Source organism: Fundulus heteroclitus, unplaced genomic scaffold (genome assembly GCF_011125445.2).
Source record: "Fundulus heteroclitus isolate FHET01 unplaced genomic scaffold, MU-UCD_Fhet_4.1 scaffold_54, whole genome shotgun sequence".
Lineage (NCBI taxonomy): Eukaryota > Metazoa > Chordata > Actinopteri > Cyprinodontiformes > Fundulidae > Fundulus > Fundulus heteroclitus.
This window is the reverse complement of record NW_023396967.1, coordinates 1,028,281-1,047,818: the sequence shown is the minus strand read 5'-3', so window position 1 is coordinate 1,047,818 and position 19,538 is coordinate 1,028,281. Positions and strand designations below refer to the sequence as shown.

The 19,538-nt window shown below is 47.3% G+C and overlaps 1 protein-coding gene across 3 annotated transcripts; it reads right to left on the bottom strand.

Annotated features, from left to right (window-relative positions):
- Positions 1-363: 363 nt before the first annotated feature.
- zhx3 (zinc fingers and homeoboxes 3) lies at positions 364-18,642 on the bottom strand. 3 transcript variants are annotated; one of them, XM_021316287.2, is made up of 7 exons: positions 18,211-18,638; positions 10,619-11,527; positions 10,426-10,533; positions 5,659-7,137; positions 3,915-4,643; positions 1,343-1,610; positions 364-1,065 (listed from the first exon to the last, which is right to left on the bottom strand). In XM_021316287.2, the coding sequence occupies exons 2-7, from the start codon at positions 11,360-11,362 to the stop codon at positions 1,043-1,045; spliced, it is 3,351 nt and encodes a 1,116-aa protein (XP_021171962.2). In that variant the 5' UTR covers positions 11,363-11,527; positions 18,211-18,638; the 3' UTR covers positions 364-1,042. The 3 variants fall into 3 exon arrangements, with proteins under 3 accessions (XP_021171962.2, XP_035988686.1, XP_035988687.1); XM_036132793.1 differs by lacking the exon at positions 18,211-18,638 and adding an exon at positions 11,640-11,855; XM_036132794.1 differs by lacking the exons at positions 364-1,065; positions 1,343-1,610 and adding an exon at positions 1,617-1,945 and having other exon boundaries at positions 18,211-18,642.
- Positions 18,643-19,538: the final 896 nt, after the last annotated feature.

Genomic DNA, 19,538 nt, shown 5'->3' with positions numbered 1-19,538 from the left:
GGAGGGATATGAAGATATTTGGTCTTTTCTTCAATAAAAAGATGTAATGCAGGTTATCCTAGGAACAAACACAGTATTTCATTTGGATTTTCTGTGAACAACAAACACTAAAGTGATGCACACTTTGTTAGATGGAAGCAAAATATGGCTTCCCTGTTTGTTTTTGACTTTGATTTTATCAGAGTACAGAGGTTTAATATAAACGGCACAGGTTTCAGTGTTTATATGGTAAAATGCCGTTCAATGCTAGTGGGTTTTAATTTAAATTAATCTTCAGGGCTACTCAATATTGTGAGAAATCTTCCAAAAGCGTTTCGTCAGGTCCCACTCATCTAGGATCGGTGAATAAAAACAGGCTTGAACTCATTGTCCTTCTGTTTATTCTCCAAAATGCATCTGTAAAAATTGTACATCAAGCATAATAAATGAGGAACTCTGGTACAAGTTCAGATCTTTTAGTTACATTTATTCCTAAAGAAGTTTCTAGAAAACAAACGAGACGTAGAGAAGCAGTTGATGCTACCAGAAGATCCATCCTCCGCGTTAACATGTCGGCTCTTTATTCCCTCGGACGTCCCAGAGTCCAAATGTCTCCTGCCTGAACAAAGTCCCGTCCGGTCCAAGCTAAGAAAACGCGTTCAGGACAGACGCGCTGACAGCAGCCAGGTTTGGACGTCTGAGTGAGCAGAAGACGTGATGAAAACTAGGAGCAGGTCTGCAGATAAAAAGCTGCTCTGAGGCGAGCGACCTCCCAACTTGTCCGATTCCCACGCCTGATCGGGCCTCTGTCCTGTCCACCGAACAGGAAGTAAACGGGCTGATCCGGGATCAGTCACCCAGGAGTGTACGAGGAGCGGAGAGCTCCGTGAAATGGCTCAAGGAGGAACGGGAGGGTTGGCTTTAGTGTTCATCTCTTGTAGGAGGGAGGGGGGGGAGGGGAGAGGAAGGGTGGATCAGATCGGGTTCAAACCGGTGATCCAGTTACAAAACCCATCTGCCGAGTTGTCCTCAGACCAGGAACAAAGACCACGTTCCTTCATCCTCACACAAAGACTCCCTCAGTTCCTGCAGGGGGAAGAAAAAAAAAAAAAACAGATTATCCAAACGTGCTTCATAAAAAAGTGTCAATCCAAACAGTGGAAGCTGTTTACTGGGACCAGACAGGCTTTGGTTTGGAGCAAATCTGCCACAGCACGCCTCGTTACTCATCGCCTGTAGGTTCAGCCCAAACCATTCTGTGTCACCTGATAATTATACACGCTGAGGTGTTGGTGCAGCACTTATTTTCTGACTTCCTGTTGCCCCCCCCCGTCACATTTAAGTATTAAGACTCCAGGTTTACCTTCAGCAGCGGAGCCGTCGCCGTTGGCCTCCTGCGCCTCCGTTGCCACGCCGCACACCGACTGCTCCATTTTCTCCTCGGTGCCGCCTCCTGGCTGCGGCTCCAGTGGGGAGCTTCCTGCTGATGACGGCGCCGCCGGCTCTGCTGCGGCGACCGGTCCCGTCCGGTGGGCGGCGCCTTGCTTGACGTCGGGCGTCGCCGCCCTGGTGGAGAACCAGTGCCGCACCAAGTCGCTGGTCAGACCAGTCTTCTCAGCCAGCTCCTTTAACTGGGACAGAAAGATTAAAGGTTTAACGACGTCCGATGCCCGGAAACGCTGGAGCTGGAGCCACGAGGAAACCCTAAATTCATCTCCATTTCAAAGCTCCCATTTCAAATTTTAAATAGTATTTTGCAATGAAATAAATTAACGTGTGAATTCTTAGAAATGGTGGCAAAATGTCAGAGCTTGATGGTAAAATGTTACATCAGGAAATGGACCGACTGACCTGAAAGGGATGAGAGAGAGGTTGATCTACGCTGTTCTCTGAAGCTCACATTTATCTGCTGAACGTTTTATCTCTAATTCTTTTCTGAATCCTGATGGTGACCAGCAGACCCAGCCTGAGGACGGAGTTTTATTATTAATGTTCACAACATTAGAACGTGGTCCAGTGCGACGTGTAGCATCCATGTGCTGAATGCCTTCCTGCTCTGCGCTGCGTTTGGCTTCTGACGCCTGGCCAGAAAATACCGCGTGCAAAAAGTCTTTTCAGATATTGACGAAGAACACAATGACGCTGTAATGATCAATTTATTGCAGAATGCTGTGTAGCTCTAATCATCATAAATGCCCTGTTCACACTGCCAGCTGAAGGTGCTAATACTTTCAGTAGCAGTCTTTATTTTGCTACTTTGATCAAATCGTTCCTCTCCTTTAAAAAAAAAAAAAAAAGTTCATATAAATGAACGAAATCAAAACAAAATGCAGATCTTAGCGGCCTGAATCTTTGTAGGCGGATAAAAGCAACGAGGTCTTTGATTTCTCATCAGGATCAGTTCTTCAGGTCCCTCAGAACAAAAGCCTTTTAAAGCGCTGACGGATGAAAGGAGGAGAATCCAAGAACCGACTTCTGTCCCAGACTTTGATGCTCTCAAAGTCGGAGCTTCCCGAGGAGCAGGGGAAATGGAGCGGCAGCAGCATAAAACTACCTGATCACTGCTGGATGCTGCTTTGGGTCAGTATGACAGCGTCATGGTCTGATGGCCGCTTTATCACAACATGGTGTCAAAAAGATTGACTTTGGACTGATTTAAAAAACAAAAAAAACAAACAAACAGAAAAGCGTTGATTATATCTAATGATTAAAAAATAGCCAAAATTATTACTGCCGTTGTAACGTCGTTCTTGTCATACAGACAAACTAAAGAGCAGGATTAAAACCTGCTAATGTTAGAAAGTTCCCACGCAGTCATTGCACAAAATATGGAAGAAAACAAAAAGCACAAATCTAACAAGCTGAGCTAATTGCAAGCGGGGTCGCTAGCCCACAACTGGCTGCTTTAGTTATAAAAACAGTATTAACTATATTTTCAAACCACTCCGTTGTGTCTGCTGGTGAGCGATGAATTTATCTTACTTACTGCCTTCAAATCTCTGATAAAAACACGTTTTTAAACTTGCTTTTTAAGTTTAACTCAGTATAATTTGTTTTGTGTTTTAGTGCGTTTAGTGTTATTTCATACTGTTTTGTTGATTTAATGTACTTTTTTGTAAAGTGTCTGAGTATTCAGAAAAGCGCTTTTAAATAAAATGTATTATTTATCTTTTTATTACCGGCTCTTGCTGAAAATTCTCTCTCAGAAAGTTGAATAAGGGAAGTTAAACTCGGCCTTTCTAGTTGTGACTCAAATCCTTACCAACGCAGCTCTGAAATAAATATTTTCATCACTAAAGACTAGGGCTGGGTGATATGGATTGAAAAATAAATCTCTGATTTTATCATACCAAATCCGATTGATCAATTTTTTTCCTACTTTTTGTTTCATAAAAAGAAATTAAAGAAATTATTTTAAAACCTTGCTTTTATGTCAAGCATTCGTCAGGGAGTTGAACTGAATTCAAAGTGCAACTAAAAACAAGCCGTGAAACATGCTTGTCAAACAAGATGGCAGCCGTGCCATTATAAACAATGAAAATATAACAAAACATTTGCTGCTAGTGGCATTACACATTAAGCTAAGAACAGGCTTCACTGCACTTGTGAACTTCAAACTAAGTTAAAAAAAAGTAAATAAGTAAATGAAGTACCTCGTATTATGGTAAAAAAAAGTTTCTACTTAACAATATTTCGACAATACATTTGCCTAAACATATATTCAGCATCACATGCTGTTCTCTTCATGGAAACCCAATGAGTGTATTGGCAAAATAAAATCCAGATTTTCCAAAAATGAAATCTTAAAGAATTATAAATTCGAATGAATCGATTAAATCGATTTATCGCCCAGCCCCACTAAAGACTTCCCTCCTTCAGACATGTGACCCGTTTGGTTTGTGCGTGTGAGGAGAAGAGCAGCGGCCGGTCGGTACCTGCGGGTCCTCCAGGCTGCCGTTGGCTCTCAGATGGTCCTGGAGGATCTTGGCGTTCTCCGTCTGCAGCTCCTCCTCCAGCGCCATGTTCTGGTACTCCTCCAGCCACTTCAGCTGTCCGTTCTTCTGCACGTAACGGGAGTCGCCGAACCAGCGCACTACTTCGGGCCTGGGCAGCCCGGTCCCTGAAATCAGCTCGTCGTACTGGGTGGCGCTGGGCCACTGGGTCCGAGCGTAGACCTGTTTCAGCAGGTGGAGCTGCTCCGCCGTCTTCTTGCCCCGGGCCGTCGTGGGTTTGGGGGAGTGGGACGTTTTCGGCGCCGGGGTGGCGGCTTGGGGCGGTTTGGTGGAGGAGGTGGGGCTCGGCGAGGAGGCGGGCGTGCCGGCGGGCTGGGACTGTAGGGCCGCGTTGATCAGCGCCTCCCCCTCCGTTTTGCCGCTGGCCTCGGTCACCTTCAGCATCTTCAGGTTTATTTTGATGGGGTTGACCTTTGGTTCCCCAGAACCATCGTCCTTCTGCCTCTCCTCCCCGTCCACCTCCATCTCCTCGTCCTCTTTGGGCGCCTGCTCCGCCTCCTCCTTCTTCTTCTCAGCAGCCACCCTCTTCCTCTTCTCGGCGAACCAGCCGTGGATCTCCCGCCGAGTCATCTTGGTCTCGGAGCGCAGCCGGTCCACTTCCTCTCCTGACGGGTCGGCGTTCTGCGCAAAGCTGGCCTCCAGGGTTATAACCTAGAAGGTAACGTGTAAAGAAGAGATAGATGGCATTTTAAAATCAGAATATTGTCGCCACTCCTGCAGGGTGCTTGCTCTTTTTCTAAATTAAAATTCCAGACTTTTTCCAGACTTTTTTAAAACTGATATTTTTTTCCCCAAGACCTTAACTTTATGTACTTGTATACTTGTGTGCCTACTGCCTACTTCATTGGTTGAGATTGTACAAACTGTTTATTAGAAATGTTAATTTTTATAGGCTAGTATTCAATGAACAAATGCATTATTCACAGTAAATTATGCTTTTACTGATGAAAACGTTTCAAAACATGAAAATCACAAGTATATGAATTTCACATCAAACAAGTGTTTGATTCCATTAGGCTAATACAGTACGTGACCAGTTAGTAAAATTATAGTTTTATAGCATACCTTCCTATTTCTCATTTCACAATGCCTTTGAGCATACTGTAAAATTCTACCATACATTTTTTTTCCCCATACTTTATTAAGACTTTCACACAAAATTCAAGACTTTTCAAGGTCTGGAAAACAGTGTTTCAAAATTCCATACTTATTAAGACTTTCAAGACTTGCGCAAGCACCCTGTCCTGTCACATGATTTACTGCCTTGATGAGGTTGGAGGGATTTGCTGGCCAATGGAGGGACATTCTGCTCATTAAAGCAGGTTTTGGTGCCTTTGGCAGAGTCGCCTACAGCGAACTACGATCAGCATCTCCATAAAGATCGTCAGCAAAGGGAAACAAAGAGTTCCAGACGCTCTGACTTTGGATTCGACACGGCTCCCCAAATCTTCCATGACTGTGGAAATTTAACACTCAAGCAACTCCTTCCACACTTCAGGACCTCGATTTCACAGAATAGTTTTATGTGAAAACGAGACTTTTAGTGAAACGCATCAGCAGACGCAGGACAACGTTGTGAATGTAAACTAAAAGCTGAAGGTTTACCTCCTTAAAATGGGTATTTATGAACAACAAGTTAAGAATAAAAGGTTCAAAGGAACCTCACCTGGTGGGGGTCTCTCTCCTTGTAGCGGACGGCGGTGAAATCAGGTGAGGGCAACCTGAAGAGCCTCCTGGAAGGATTTGTGGGCGATGTGGGCGTGTGTGTGGGGGGTGGGCTCTGGGCGGCGCCGCGGGAGCTGTGCTGCGGGGTTTTGGCACCGGAGTTGCTGCTGCTACCCTCCGACAGGTCCACGGGGGAGGCGCTGCTCCCCGACGCGGCGCTGGACTTACTCTGCCCGCCCGTGCCGGAGCGGGAGCTCTTGCAGTTGCGGAAGTGGTAGCGCCGGTCGCTGAACCACTTGCGGACCTCGCGCACCGTGAGGCCCGTGAGGCCGATGAGGCGCTCCACCTCCTCCGGGTCGGGCCACTGCTTCACCAGGAAGCTGTCTTTAAGCACGCTGAGCTGCTCCTGGGACTTCTTGCCTTTGTAAAAGCTGGGGTCCAGGAAGGCGCTGGAGGGCGTCCGGGAGCCGGCGCCGCTGCCGGGAGCGACCGCGGGAGAGGGAGAGGAAGACTTGGGGGCGCCAGATGAAGGCTCCTCCGTTTTGATGCCTGGAGAGTCGCAGGCGGAAGGATCTGGCTCCTCTGTGGCCGGACTGGCCGAGTTGTTCTGGCTGCTGCCTCCGGTGGGGTCTTTGCTCTGCGGGGTGTCGCTGCTGCTGATGACGGTTTTGCTGTCTGTGGGGGTCTTACTGTCAGTCTGCACCGCACTGTTGGGTTTAACGTCTGCGTTTTTGGCGTCACTGCTGCTCCTGTCGCTGGAGGGGGCTTCGGCGCCACTGTGTTTGCCGTTGACGCCGCTCACCTTAGTGTTGCTATGACTACCGTTTCCTAGACTGAGGTTGATGGCACCGCCCTCAGCACTGCTGGTCACGGCCTTGCTGCTGGGAACGATGTTGCTCCCTGCGCCGCCGCCGCTGCCGCTGCCCGCCGTGCCCACCACCACGCCGGTGCCTTTGTCCGCCGCCGGCGCCGCGGCGGGTCGCGCCTGCATCATGGGCCGGGCCGCCGCCTGGGGCTTGGGCGTGACGGCCAGGGCCACGGGAGCGCTGCTGACCTGGATGCCGTTTGCCACCACGGGCTGCGTGACGATTACTCCCCCCTGGCTGACGAGAGACCCCTGCAGAAACTGAGGGATCCCCGTGGGCCCCAGGGAGGCGGGCAGCACCGTGATGGTGTGTGGAGCCGGGCCGTGGTGACTCTGGCTTTGGCCCTGCGAGCCGACCGGTGCCGTCTGGATGATGGTGTTGAACATCTTCCTCCTGGCCTCCTCTATCTCCTCGGGGGACCAGCTGATGCCTTGCTTCAGTCTTTGAGCCGTGAACCAAATCTTGATCTGCTCCTCGGGGAACTTGGTGACCACGGTCAGGTAGCAGAGCTCGGCCTTCGTGGGGTACGGGAACTTGCTGAAGGAGGTCTTCAGGAAGGAAGAGGAGTCCATGGCGGCGCTGTAGGTGGGGATGCTGCTCAGAGGGATCATTACCTGCCAGAGAAAACAGAAAACGTTGCATCAGATAGTTTTTATATTAAGACGTCTGATTATCCGGTGCTGGTCGCATGTTTGTCTGCACTCATCCTGGGAATTAACGTAAAAATAAGTTGCTTTTGTTTATTTAAACTAGGGGTGTCAAACTAATTTTGGTTTAGGGGCCGCATTCAGCTTTATCTGATCTCAAGAGGGCCACACAAGTAAACTCATTGCAAGATTAAATAGAATTAATAAAAGTGGACTTGTTGTTGATTTTTATATTAAATTCATTTCACTTTTACACAATATATCATGAATAACCTCAGCGTTTTTAAGAAAAGCATGTACAATTTCAACAAAACTTTTACTCAGTTAAACATTTACTTGTGCATTATGCATAAGAACTGATCACAGTGATTGTACAATGTTGAAAAACATTAATTCACATTTTTTGGAACTTAAAAACACTGTCCTGCATAACGAAATACATCAAACAGATAAAAATTAAGAAATTATTTAAAGTTTTCCACACCTGAAGCTTAATCTGCTAATTAAAACACAGCGCCCCTCGTGGACAATATAGGAACTGCAAATTTTCAATTAAGCGAAGTACATGTTTTTTTCAATAATTGTTTTATCATTCTCTTCCTTTTATCTCCTCTTTCTTTCAGATTTTCTTTTTTCTTCTTGTTCTTCCTTTCCTCTCCTACTTTCCCATTGTAGTGTCCATAGCATTTGAGATATTCTCCACATGAATCATAATAAAACTATTCACTTTCATAAATCAAGCGGAGAACTATGGCAAAAGCAGTACTGCTCCACTTGTGAAAGTCAAATCTGATTAGCTCTTTTTGGCATTAAGACAACAATTCTTATTGCCACATTGCCAGACAGGACACTGGGGGGGGCGGGGGGGGGGGGGATAATGAGTTTACTCGTGTGGCCCTCTTGAGATCAGATTAAGCTGAATGCGGCCCCTCAACCAAAATGAGTTTGACACCCTGATTTAAACCATACTTTTTCAAAGTGGCAAGATTGCACTGCTTTGTAAATTTGAAGAGAAAAAAAAGTGTTTTATCAATATCGATGCCAAAGTATATACATGCATTTTCATTGATTTTTAGTAAAATGTCTCTTTAAAGAGAAAGCTCGGGATTTTTGCAGCCAATAAGATTTTAGCATAATTCTGGTGGGGTCTTTAACCAGCAGAGCTTATGAGTTTGCTGGGCCACTGCTACACATGAAGGCTTTTAAACAAAGACCAGAGAAGTTCAATTTCATCAATCTCGCTCTTGATTAAATGTAAAACTGAAGAACGTGGAGGCGGTCCTGATTCGTTATGACATCAACTTTGTGCCAGTGGTTGAGAAACAGAGCACGATGCCACCATCGCCGCGCTTGACAGCTGATTCAGGCTCCTAGACTTGAAAGCCTCACATTGATTGCTCCAAACATCTGTCTGGTCATTGTGGCCAGAAAGCTCAATCCATTAACCATTAGACGTCTCTCCAGAAGGCATTTAGCCTGACCATGCAGGCAGCTGCAACGTTCAGTCAAAGTGAAGATGTTGGTTTTGGGCTCTTCTTACTGCTGTTAGGCTGGTTTCACTGAAGAAATCAACACGGACATTCCTGCAGTCAAGCTTATGAAGCCTCGCTGATTCCTGGGATGTACGTTAATGACTTTAATTCATTTCCTTTCATCTTGTGTAACCCTTTGGGTCTCATTGTTTAAACCTCAACACAGTTGGGTGTTCCAACAAGACAACGATACCGAGCTTCAACAAGTTTCACTGGGCTGAATTAAGATGACAGATTACATTAGTAGTCTCGTCAGGCCTTTTTTCTAGTTGAGCTAAAAAAATTAATTACTTAATAATGTGTATTTAACTAAGTGATTTAAGAGTTACTACGGTAACTATGGTGATTTGTGGCCCTGGCATTAGAGTTGATTTCTTTTGTATTTAAGTTTAGAAGAGATAGCTAGAAGTTTAATTCTTCCTGGCCAGTAGGCGGCGTGCTCACACACGCTGGTTGCCAGGTCCTTTTGTTAACGTTAGCAAACATTTAGCCTACCTGTCCAGAGAGAAGGTGGCAACCTCAGCGTAGCTTCTGAGCCCCTTTGCTTCCTTAAGTTGACACAAACACTCAAAAGAAAAACTGATGTTCTTCCTTAATCTGCTTATTTCTTGGTCCACTTGAATCTGGGGAATGTAACCCTGAGAAGAAACCATTTCTCAGCGCCATCATGGAGCTACTACGATCTGGCAACGTCTGAGCTCTGTCTCACATGACTTCAGCCTACTATTCCTATTGGTGAAGAATCCTTTCGTGTCGACGTTGGCGTCGTAACCATAAGAAAATATTTATATATTTTGGACCTGTCTAAATTAAGAAAACATTTCTATACTTTAGATTTTGGGCGACCCCATCCCTCACCTAGCAAAAAGTGACAGAGTCCTAGAAGCAGCTCATTTTGAAAAGAGCTCAAAATAGGAGGAACTGGGGAAGTGAAATCTCATTATCTGAGAATGATTTTGTGCAAAACATTTAATGACCAGGTTTTTTAGAGCCCAGACCTATGCTAACATGTTTTAAAGGAAGCATAATATGTCCCCTTTAACACAGGCGCCCTAACATTTATAACATTTACTAGCAAAAGGTTGGATTTCTTTTCTTTTTTTTTCACCCAAGCTTGACCTCATTCATTCGAGGTAACAAATGTTATGCTTTCAATTCCCTCAACAACATAATTTAGCCAGGATTTGTTTATTCAAGACTTTTTAGAGCTTTAAAGTGAGATTACCGAATTTATAACTATTTCTGACATTTTAAGACCCCAGAGAAACTCTGATGCTCCCATACAGACATCAAAACAGATTTTGCTGGTCTTGCATTAAGCTTCCTGTATGGCCTACTGTGGCTTTAAAAGAAATCTACTAGCTCTGGTAGGTTTCTGGTAGAGTAGTACAAACTTTCCCTCAAGCTTTTTTTAGAGCTATGTCGTCAAGGTACAACTTGTATAAAGACATTAAACCAAATAAGAGTGGTGGTCTAAGTATATATTTAACTCAGTGTCTAAAGTTAACCCTGTGTGCATCAGAGAAAGAAAAAAACAAACAAAAAAACTTATTTTTACAGACCCAACAGTTGTTTTTAAAAATCCCTTAAGTTATTTGTTGTTATTAATTCACCCAGGAATTTTGATGGTTAAAAATTAAGTTTCCTCTCAGTGATTATTACATTGAAACGTTTTACTTGAACTGTAAATTGCATAATACTGCAACACAAAACCAAATTGTACCTTGGGGAGATTTTGTGAGGATGAGGACGAAGAAGCAGAGGAGATGGAGGTGGACGCTGTGATTGGTGCAGCGTGGTGAAGACTTCGGTTCTGAGCTACAGAAACAACCTAAAAAAGGAAATAAAAAGAAACAGACCAGTTAAATAAAGCGAACGAACCAAAAACAAACAACGAAGCGTCGTATCTGTGTCACCTGTGTGATGGGCGTCTTCAGCAGCGGTAATCCCGCGGAGCCGTTGACTATCTGGATGGCGGAGGCCAGGGTGGTCTTGCTTGTCCCGTTGTGGACGATCGTGGGGACGTGGGCGACCGTAACGGCGGCGGATTCTTTCCTCTCCGACTCTCTGGATATAGAGAGCGAGTGCGTGTCTGAGGGCGCCTCGTCGTTGACGGGGTGCGACACCACAATCCGTTTGGCTTCGCATTTGCCCTTCAGCATCCTCATGATTGGGGTTTTGGTGATGGAGATCTCACTGTCCCTGCACACCTCCGCCCCGATCACCAGATTCTGCTCCACCACCACCCGGCGGTCCCTTTTCCTCAGCTGCAGGGTGGTATTCAAAGTGCTGGGGTGGACCCTGGCGTTGTGCAGAGCCAGCCCCTCGAACTTCGGCGACGAAACTCCGCAGCTCATGCAGACGAAGCCGGGGTCGGCCCGGAAGTCCGGGTGCCCCGTGTAGACGTGATCCAGGAACAAGTTGAGGTCGAGGGTTTCGAAATTGCACGGCTTACAGGTGTAAGTGCCACCGCTGTCCTTGTCTATGTCCCCCGCCTCTGGTTTGATGGAGTTGCTGGGCGCCAGGGGGCTTCGCCGGTCGCCTCCAGAGACCCTGGGGTGACGCAGGGGAACCGGAGAGTCCCGCTCAGCTTCCTCTACCGAGCGGATGACCTTACTCGGGATCATACAGGGCGTAGTGGACTTCCTTTTGCTGGCCATGGTGTGATCACAGGGTGGGGGGGAGAGGGGGGGGGTGGTCCAGTGGCTGAGGGGTGGGAGAGAGAAGATGGATTCCTCCTTCACTGTTGACCCGACATGAGAGGAGGAGAATGGAGGGCCTTGTCCATAGGTCCCCGACTGATTTGTGCAGGTTTTAGTAAAATCCTGAAAAGGGGAGAGAGGGAGAAAATGAAAATATCTGAGATCAATCAGTCACAATACTCCAAAATACGTCACCAATTTTAGACGAGTGAACAAAAACTGAAGCATTTCTTACACAAGTTTTCTTCCTGTCGGGGAAAAAAAAATTAAAAAACTGACAACTCGTGTAACGTCAGGAACTTCAGAAAAAGAAAAAGAAAACAAAACAAAAAACTTGACGTTATTAAAACCAAAAATAAGGGTAAACGTCCCCCGTCTCCTGAAACTCAGCCTCATTTATGATGCCATTCAGTCTCCGTCTGCCTCCTCACTACAGGCTTTTTGGGAAACCTCCTGGCCTACCCCCCCCTTTTTCCCCTCCCCCATGGAACCGCGTCTCACTTCCTCTCTCTCAGACACACCCCCACGGAGACGGCAAGCTGTAGTTTTTCCCCCTTTTTTTAAATCCGCCGCCTCTGGAGTGTCACTAAACACACTTCTAAACGCCGCACAAAAGAAACGTCTACTTTATAAACGTGCCGCTCAAAACAGACGGGCACTTGACAACGAAGCAATCCCATCGGATGTTTGCCGGAGAGACGCGTTCCTGCGCGGCCGGGACCGCCAGGAACAAAACCTGCGCCTCAGAAAGGTTCGCCACACCTCAGCACTGATGGGGTAATGGCGAAGCTTCCTGTGGAGAGAAGCGGTTCGCGCCTCCCTGTCTTTCCACCCAACATTGAGGCAGTGATGCAGGATTGAAGGACAGCTCTAGGGCAATTACTCCCAGTCAGTCATTCCGCCCCAACATGACATCTCACGCTTTGGCGCAGAGAAAGTTCACAGAGCCTCCGAGGCTGAAATGCAGAGCAGCGTTTCCTTCATGCAAAGCCTTTCCTTCTAGGTTCAATACAAGATCCACTTTAACCCAAGACGCTCCAAGCCTAAACCCCTCGTGGGGTGTGTGCACCACGCTCGTCTCAGATAACTCACAGCAGTCGACCTCTTCCTGCAACACATTTTTAACCAAGGCGTGCGATCATTAAATAAAGCCACTCTCTTCTGGTCGCACGGCTCCTTTCTGTTTAATTGCAATCTTGATGCTTTTCCTTGCACGTACAAATGCAAAGTTAATCCTTGGGGTTTTTTTTTTTTTTTTTGCACAAATGGGTCACGGTACATTACCTCGGAGCTCAGTTAACCCCTGCAAGACTGGGGTGTCAGGACATACAGAAGGGATCCCTTTACGGCGGCAACGAGAGGCCAAAAAGAAGTCGGCCCCAGATTTATCGTATAATGAAATCTACTTGATCCGTCTGATCAAGTAGATTAAAGCTGCGCTGAAGGGGAAAAAATTAAACTCGTTTTAAAAAAGGTAAAGACGGGGCTATGGATGTTTGCACACGTGTGTGAGGGGTTAACAGGCAATTGAGGTTTTGCTGCTCTGAGGGAACGTGATGCCCCTCTCCCCCCTTTCTTCCACCCCGCTGAGAGTAACTGCCCTCGGTTTGGGCCGCCGTGCACCCCCCCCCCCCCTCACTCACCCCCCCCAGCAACCACCGCTGCCATTCAGTTCTGCATCAGGGGGCACCGCTCTGCCAAGCCAGGGTAAGTCACATGATCAACACAATGGCTTATGGGTGGGCAGTCGCAGTCATCCATCACGTGGTTGTGCTGGGTGTGGGTGGCAGGCCAGGCGAGAGGGAGAGCGAATGGTGGATGGTGATGATGGCGGGGGGATGGGCAGGCCGTTTAGGGGTGGGGGTGTTAACTATCGTGAAGGAACCACTGAGGTGTTTCTGTGAGGAATTTTCCTCCATGTTACCCCCCCACCCCACCCCCCAAACCCCCCGCAGCCAGCCAACCCCCGCATTTCCGAGCCCCCTTCGTGCTCCGAGGTGCAGTCGCACACAGTGTCCCTCCCTCCTCGCTGCGCTCTGCGGAGCCTGGAATGTTCTGCCGATGGACGCAACCTGGAGCTCATGAAAAAAAAAAAAAAAAAGTAAAAGCTAAAAACGAGCGTACGGTGTCCTGGTGAGCAGGGAACCAACCACACTAGAACAGACCCGTCTAACACCGACTGAAGGGGCGTCACCCGACTCAGGTGACGGCTGAAGCGGCGGGGCCCTGACCCCGACATCAGCTGGGCGGCTCGCGTCTCAGTTTAACGCCGACTCTGTGCGTTCGAGGTTTCCCCTGCTGGCCGTGCCGTCTCCGATGGCTCTGTGCGCGTTTTGTCGGCAACGGTCGACATTATAGGATGGGCGGATTTCCTGTGAGATGGAGGGTAAAGTGCAGGGAGGTGGGTGTGTGTGCGTCTGATGTGCGGGGGTGGGTGTCTGCATGCCTCTGTGAGAAGCCTGTTGACCGAGGTGTTGAGTGCTGCCCTTTTTACTATGAGCAAGAGTCACACGTCTTCCAGACTCACACACAAAGACGAGGTTTCAGACGTCCACGTTTTAAACCACAGCTGCACCGATCGAACGCTCCAATCGCTGATCAGCGAATCCCCTTCAATGCATTAAAAGTTCAAAACTACGGACGCAGCAATGAGTTGGCCACAATTTCCCCCCTGATCTTTGATCGATGGGTCAGGTACGGCACATCAAAACCAAAAAGTTTCGCCATTTTTGGTCGGCCGAACGCATCGACGAAGAACTTACTTTGATGCACGTTTTCTGAAGTTTGTTAAACGATCAGACTAAATGGAGGAACATATCTCTAATGCATAATTTAGCTTTTACTTCATCTTCAGTTGGGTTTCTAACTACTGCCTCTTAAAAAAAATAAAAATAAAAAAAAAGCAGCACATTTTTGTTGCTTCTTGGAAAAAAAAGTGGTGTGACCCATGGTGGTCACACCACCAAGACCAGAGGAGGCCTGATCTGTGCACCTCTTTTTAAAAAACCCAAGCCATCTTCGCTTCAGCAAAGCATGACCTCCATTCATCCCGTGACCCCCGACCCCCTGAATCGGACACACACGCTCTGAATACGCGCCAAACGATACGCCCGGACACACCTGAGAAAGGTAGCAGTGACCCTCCTCGTCAGATGCACGCTGGGTAAACGTTACCCTAATAAGTGTACAGCACAGGCCGGTCCTTGTTTGCTCCGATTTTATTCCTCCCTCTTCCCCCCCCCCCTCCCTATCAAACATCTCTGCACCCTCTCCTTCCCCCCCTCCCGCTGGTTCCCTGTCCCCGCCTCCCTCCCCGAACAAGTTTGGCACTCAGAGACAGGTCGGCAGCGGCACTGGTGTGTTACTGTCCCCATGGCAACCACCTCCTACCCCCCCCCCCCCCCCCCTTCCCCGCCTTCTTTCACCAGCTCACTTCTCTAAAGCACACGCATGTGGGTAAACACACACACACACTGGTAGATCTCCTATGCCATCCAGTCCCTGGCCTGAGTGGGGCTTGTTTGTTCCACACGCCCCTCAGAGTGGTATTTGGAGAGTCCCTGCCCTGCTCCTATTTCAGCGCCGCTTCCCGCACGCAGGGTTCATTTCTCTCCGATAGGTGTGGTGGCCGGAGCCGACGCCGGGGTTCTGTCCAGACATCTGCCATCCTGCCCTGTCCCCCCCCACCAGTCACTCGCTGCGGTCCTGAAGGGGCCCTCGGTCACGTAGGGCTGCTGCGAGGTGCTACGCCAGATGCTATCCTACTCATTCAGGGGGAGGAGGGCCCTAGAAAACAGCCTCAAACCCCAAGTGTGCTCCGACCAATTATCAAGTCTGCACCTACGCAGCGGCGTACGCCCGGCTACACCTTCCTGTGTCTGTCTGTACATCCTCCGCCATGTTTTTCTTTGTCTCGGAGCAGAACGAACGCGTGAGTCGGCTACTTGGTTCCCGCCATAAACCAGCCGACCTCCACCTTGTGTCAGACCCGCTCATATCTCCCTGTTCATCTGAACTTCTGTCCAGAACAGTACTGATGGTAACCCGGGGAACTTTAATGTGTTCCTACAGAGTCCCTTCCCCGCTGATCCCTCTGAGTGTCAATGTGGGCTGCTCCTCAGGTCAGGGAGAGGATGGGCTGCGTGGGCTGCACTGCTGTATGGATTTAGACCGGACCGCTGAGAGGGGAGGGAGAGAGAGAAACATGGCGCTTGCTCTTTGTAGTTCAACCTAAAATGGCTGACGTCGCAGGCTGTTCACCAGTCAAACACACCGGAGAGAGAGGCTGCGCTGACCCAAACCAGCCTGCTGCAGACTTGGTCAGGGTTTTTATTTTTTCCTCTCTTTTTCTTTCTTTTTTGGGTCATAGCTAAGAAGTTAATCATCATTACACGGGTTGATAACAGGGAGGAGAAAGCAACTCACCTCGCCCGATGCACAGATGGAAATCTCTCGTTTTAACTGATTCATCCGGAGAGTTATCAGATGAATAACGCCGGAGTTACCGAGGCGAAAATTAAAAGCAACCCGAAGGGGGGAAATGGTGAAAACATGAATTGATTTGCCACCTCCTCATGTTTCAGCTGGTTTAGTTAAACCTGAACAGAAATATAAAAGCAGCAGCCAGGGCTGCACAGCATGGTTAGTCCCCCCGATTTGTTGTTGGAAACTGTTAAATAATTGAGAGAAAACCTCCACAGACGAGCTGCTGACATCACATCAGGCAACTTGGTCATGTTTTTTTTTTTTTTGTGTTTTGTTTGTTTTTTTTGTTTTTCTAGTTTTTAATCCAGATCCTTTCTCAAATGTGCTCGCCTGTATTCCCGACCGTGCAGCTGCGGCAAAGCGCTTGAGCTCTAATTAAAAACGCTGCATTCTAAAGGAGCGATTTGGGCAACAATAAATCAAACGTGAGCGGTTTGCGAGGAGACCTGGGGCGAACTGGAATAAAACAGGCCAGAATGTGTGCCAGATTTTGTCAAAAGTCGCTCGTCTGCCACAGCGTTTACTAAAGCCAGGGGATCAGCCTGTTCCTCGTTACAGAAAACACCCAGAAGTCGCTCAACTTCCAGCTTGATCGGTCCAGACTACTGGCCGGCCGGGTGAAACCTCAAAAATCTGAAGCCTTTCTGATCAGCGCAAGGACTACTATGTATGAGAGTGTTTACTGACTGAAAAAGCCTCAAATAATTTTCTGTTATAATATTATTGAGAAACAAATTAAGCTCTTTCAAGCCGCGAGAGAGAGCAATACGTTCAGCAGATAACAGGAAGGTTATCACTACACAAAATACTGACATCCTTCCACTGGGAATCCTTACATCATTACCCAGCAGTTTATATTTGTAACGGGGGGAAAAAATGGATGCATCTTTATATAGGACCTTTAACAGTAATTACAAGTTGGTCATAATAATAAACTCAAGCTCTTCGTGAACTCTTGACGTTCCTATTCCCCATGTGATCGTCAGCAGCGATGTGGGCAAGTGGCTAACAGAGAGAGCGGACCTGCGAGTGATAAACAGAAAGCTGGATTAAGCTGTGCGTCCGTACCTGAGGGTCACGTGGACACCAGACACAAATCAGCTTCCTGGACAAGCTTTAGGCTAATCCTGGGAAGTGACACGCACCGACGACATGAAATATCAACATAAACAGAAATGCACCAATCAGGCTTTTGTTGGTAAACAGCAACTTCCGGTTTGCTTTAGAGATCCGGACAGCTGATTCTGGTCATTTTTTTAAAGGACTACAACACAACAGAGGGGGGGGGGGGGTTGCTGCAGGTTTCACAACAGCCTTAGCAGCTTTAAATCCAACAGAGAACAAGTGTGCACAAGTTTATCCCTGTTTACGCACCAAAGCACACGTCCTTAACCATCATGTTGATTTTTGGTAAACTAGAAAAATAAAGCGCATCAAAAACACATGCTGGTATGGTATACACTAAAACCTGGAGTTCTAAGTTGTGGTGCATTTAATGAACGCAGAAATAATAATAAAAAAAAGAAATGCTGATTTATTATTCTGTACCACACTTGAGTCATGTGTGGTAATTTAAAGTGCTTTTCTTTCACCACTAATTACCGATCAGAGCCAGTTGCATACTGATGCAACATGCAATACAATGATAATACAAAATAACTTTGCAGCTTGTTTAAAAAAAAATAAAATAACTCTGTGTCAGTATAAATAAGTCACTCCCAGCCAAAATATCACTTCTTATAAATACCTGTCCACGGAAAACAGAGATGGGACGGCTGTGATTTCTCCTTCCTTTCGTTATAAAACACTGTGTTTGGAGGGGAAATTTGAACTAATATATATATGAGGTTGAGTTGCAGCGTATATAGAAAACATATAATTACTACCTTTATTTTTAAAAGAAAATAGAATTTTCTAGAAACGCGGTGTTGAGTGAAAAAGTGTCTCGGCAGGTCCCTGAGAGCAGCAGCTTTAAAGGCGATCTATAAATACGACGCATCTTCCGCTCAACTTGAGGCGGAGTGATCCCCAACTTCATTTGCTCGTGTGCATTCAATATTAAGGCTTTCAAGCAAGCAGTGTGACCAATTCAGACCGGAGGGAAGAGGCGAGCCCCCCTAAAAAAAAAAAATACTACCCCGTCTCTCTCTCTCTCTCTCTCCCACCCCCGCTGGCTGTCGCCATTTTAAGCAGGCGACATGCAGCTGGCCGGCGCTGCGGAGCCAAAGCCCACAAAGGTGAGGCTTTCCCTCAGGCCGGATAAGTTTTAGTTGGGGGGGGTGACACACTGGAATAGATGAGCACCAGCAAACCACACTCACCTCGCTTTGTCGGAAGTCGATGCGCGCCGCCGAGGGTGAAAAATAAAAAGTTTACATTGAAACGGGCGCCACTAACGGACTTCAACTGATGCCAACTTATAGGTGTAAGACCCCTCCGTCCATCGGCTGCAGACGAACGTGACGCCGGGCGTTGGGCCGGTTCGGACGGGCGACCGCTCCGTCGAGGTTCTGGTTTATTTCGCCTGGCTCGGCTCGGCTCGGCTCGGCTCTGCTCTGTCTCGGCGTTGAGAGGCAGACAGCGGAGGGGAGGAAAATACGACGGACGTACCGAGGGAAGAGACGCACACGTGACGCAGACGTCACTGACGGTTGAGTTGGCGTGAGGCTCTCGAGCTCCCGAGATGCGGAGGGAGAGAAAGTGAGTCAGATTTGCCCGTCCCCGACCCTGGCCATGTGATACCTCCGCTCTGGGCTCCTCATTAAGAGTCTGAGGGGGAGCAGAAACTCTTGAGTAGCGGTTCGGCGAGTCGTTCAAGCAGCTCACACCTGTCCCCCTCCTCTCAGGTAACTTCTCTTAAAGAGATAGACCCCCCAAAAAATAGACACCATATACCAGGGGTGTCCAAAGTACGGCCCGGGGTCTATTTGCGGCCCCCCCAACTGGCCCCACCAGGACAGGTGGTTGATGTATAAAGGGTTTTTATTTTTAATTAGATGAGTTACACATCTCTTTCCTACAGAAAATTTGACTAATTGTTTGTTAAAACATTGCATGCTCATATTTTGTGGAGCAGGTAAAGAAAATTTCCCACTATAATGTTCAGGTAATTATAGTTTTTTTATTGTAAGTTTTGGCCCTTGATTATTTTTGATGTGTCAAAAAGTTTGAACGCCCCTGGCCTAAACCATACAACCCTAACAATGTCTGTCTACATTAATTTCTTACACATATAACAACTAAACCAGTGGAAGAACAAACAACACAATGACAACGTATTAAGCGTATAAATTTGTGACATTTATGGCAAAAAAATATGATATGATCAGAAGTCAAACTTAAATCACATTTGACAGCTTTGTCTTAAAATGAATCTAAAACCTTTCTTACAGTGCATCTCAAAAATATTTGCATTGTCCCACATAATTGTCAAAAACATCAGTGCAGTTTATTGTAATCTTATATGGTGGACCAACACAAAGTTGGGAGAACCCCCTTTTACTGCATATGCAAGTCTTTTGGGGTATATTTAATTGTTGGCCATCTACAGACTGCAATTTCCCAGATTCTTGCTTAAGGCAGACGTTTCAGACTTCTTAGTCGACAGTGGGGCCTTTCCAAACAAATTGGCCGCAAAACCGGTTACATT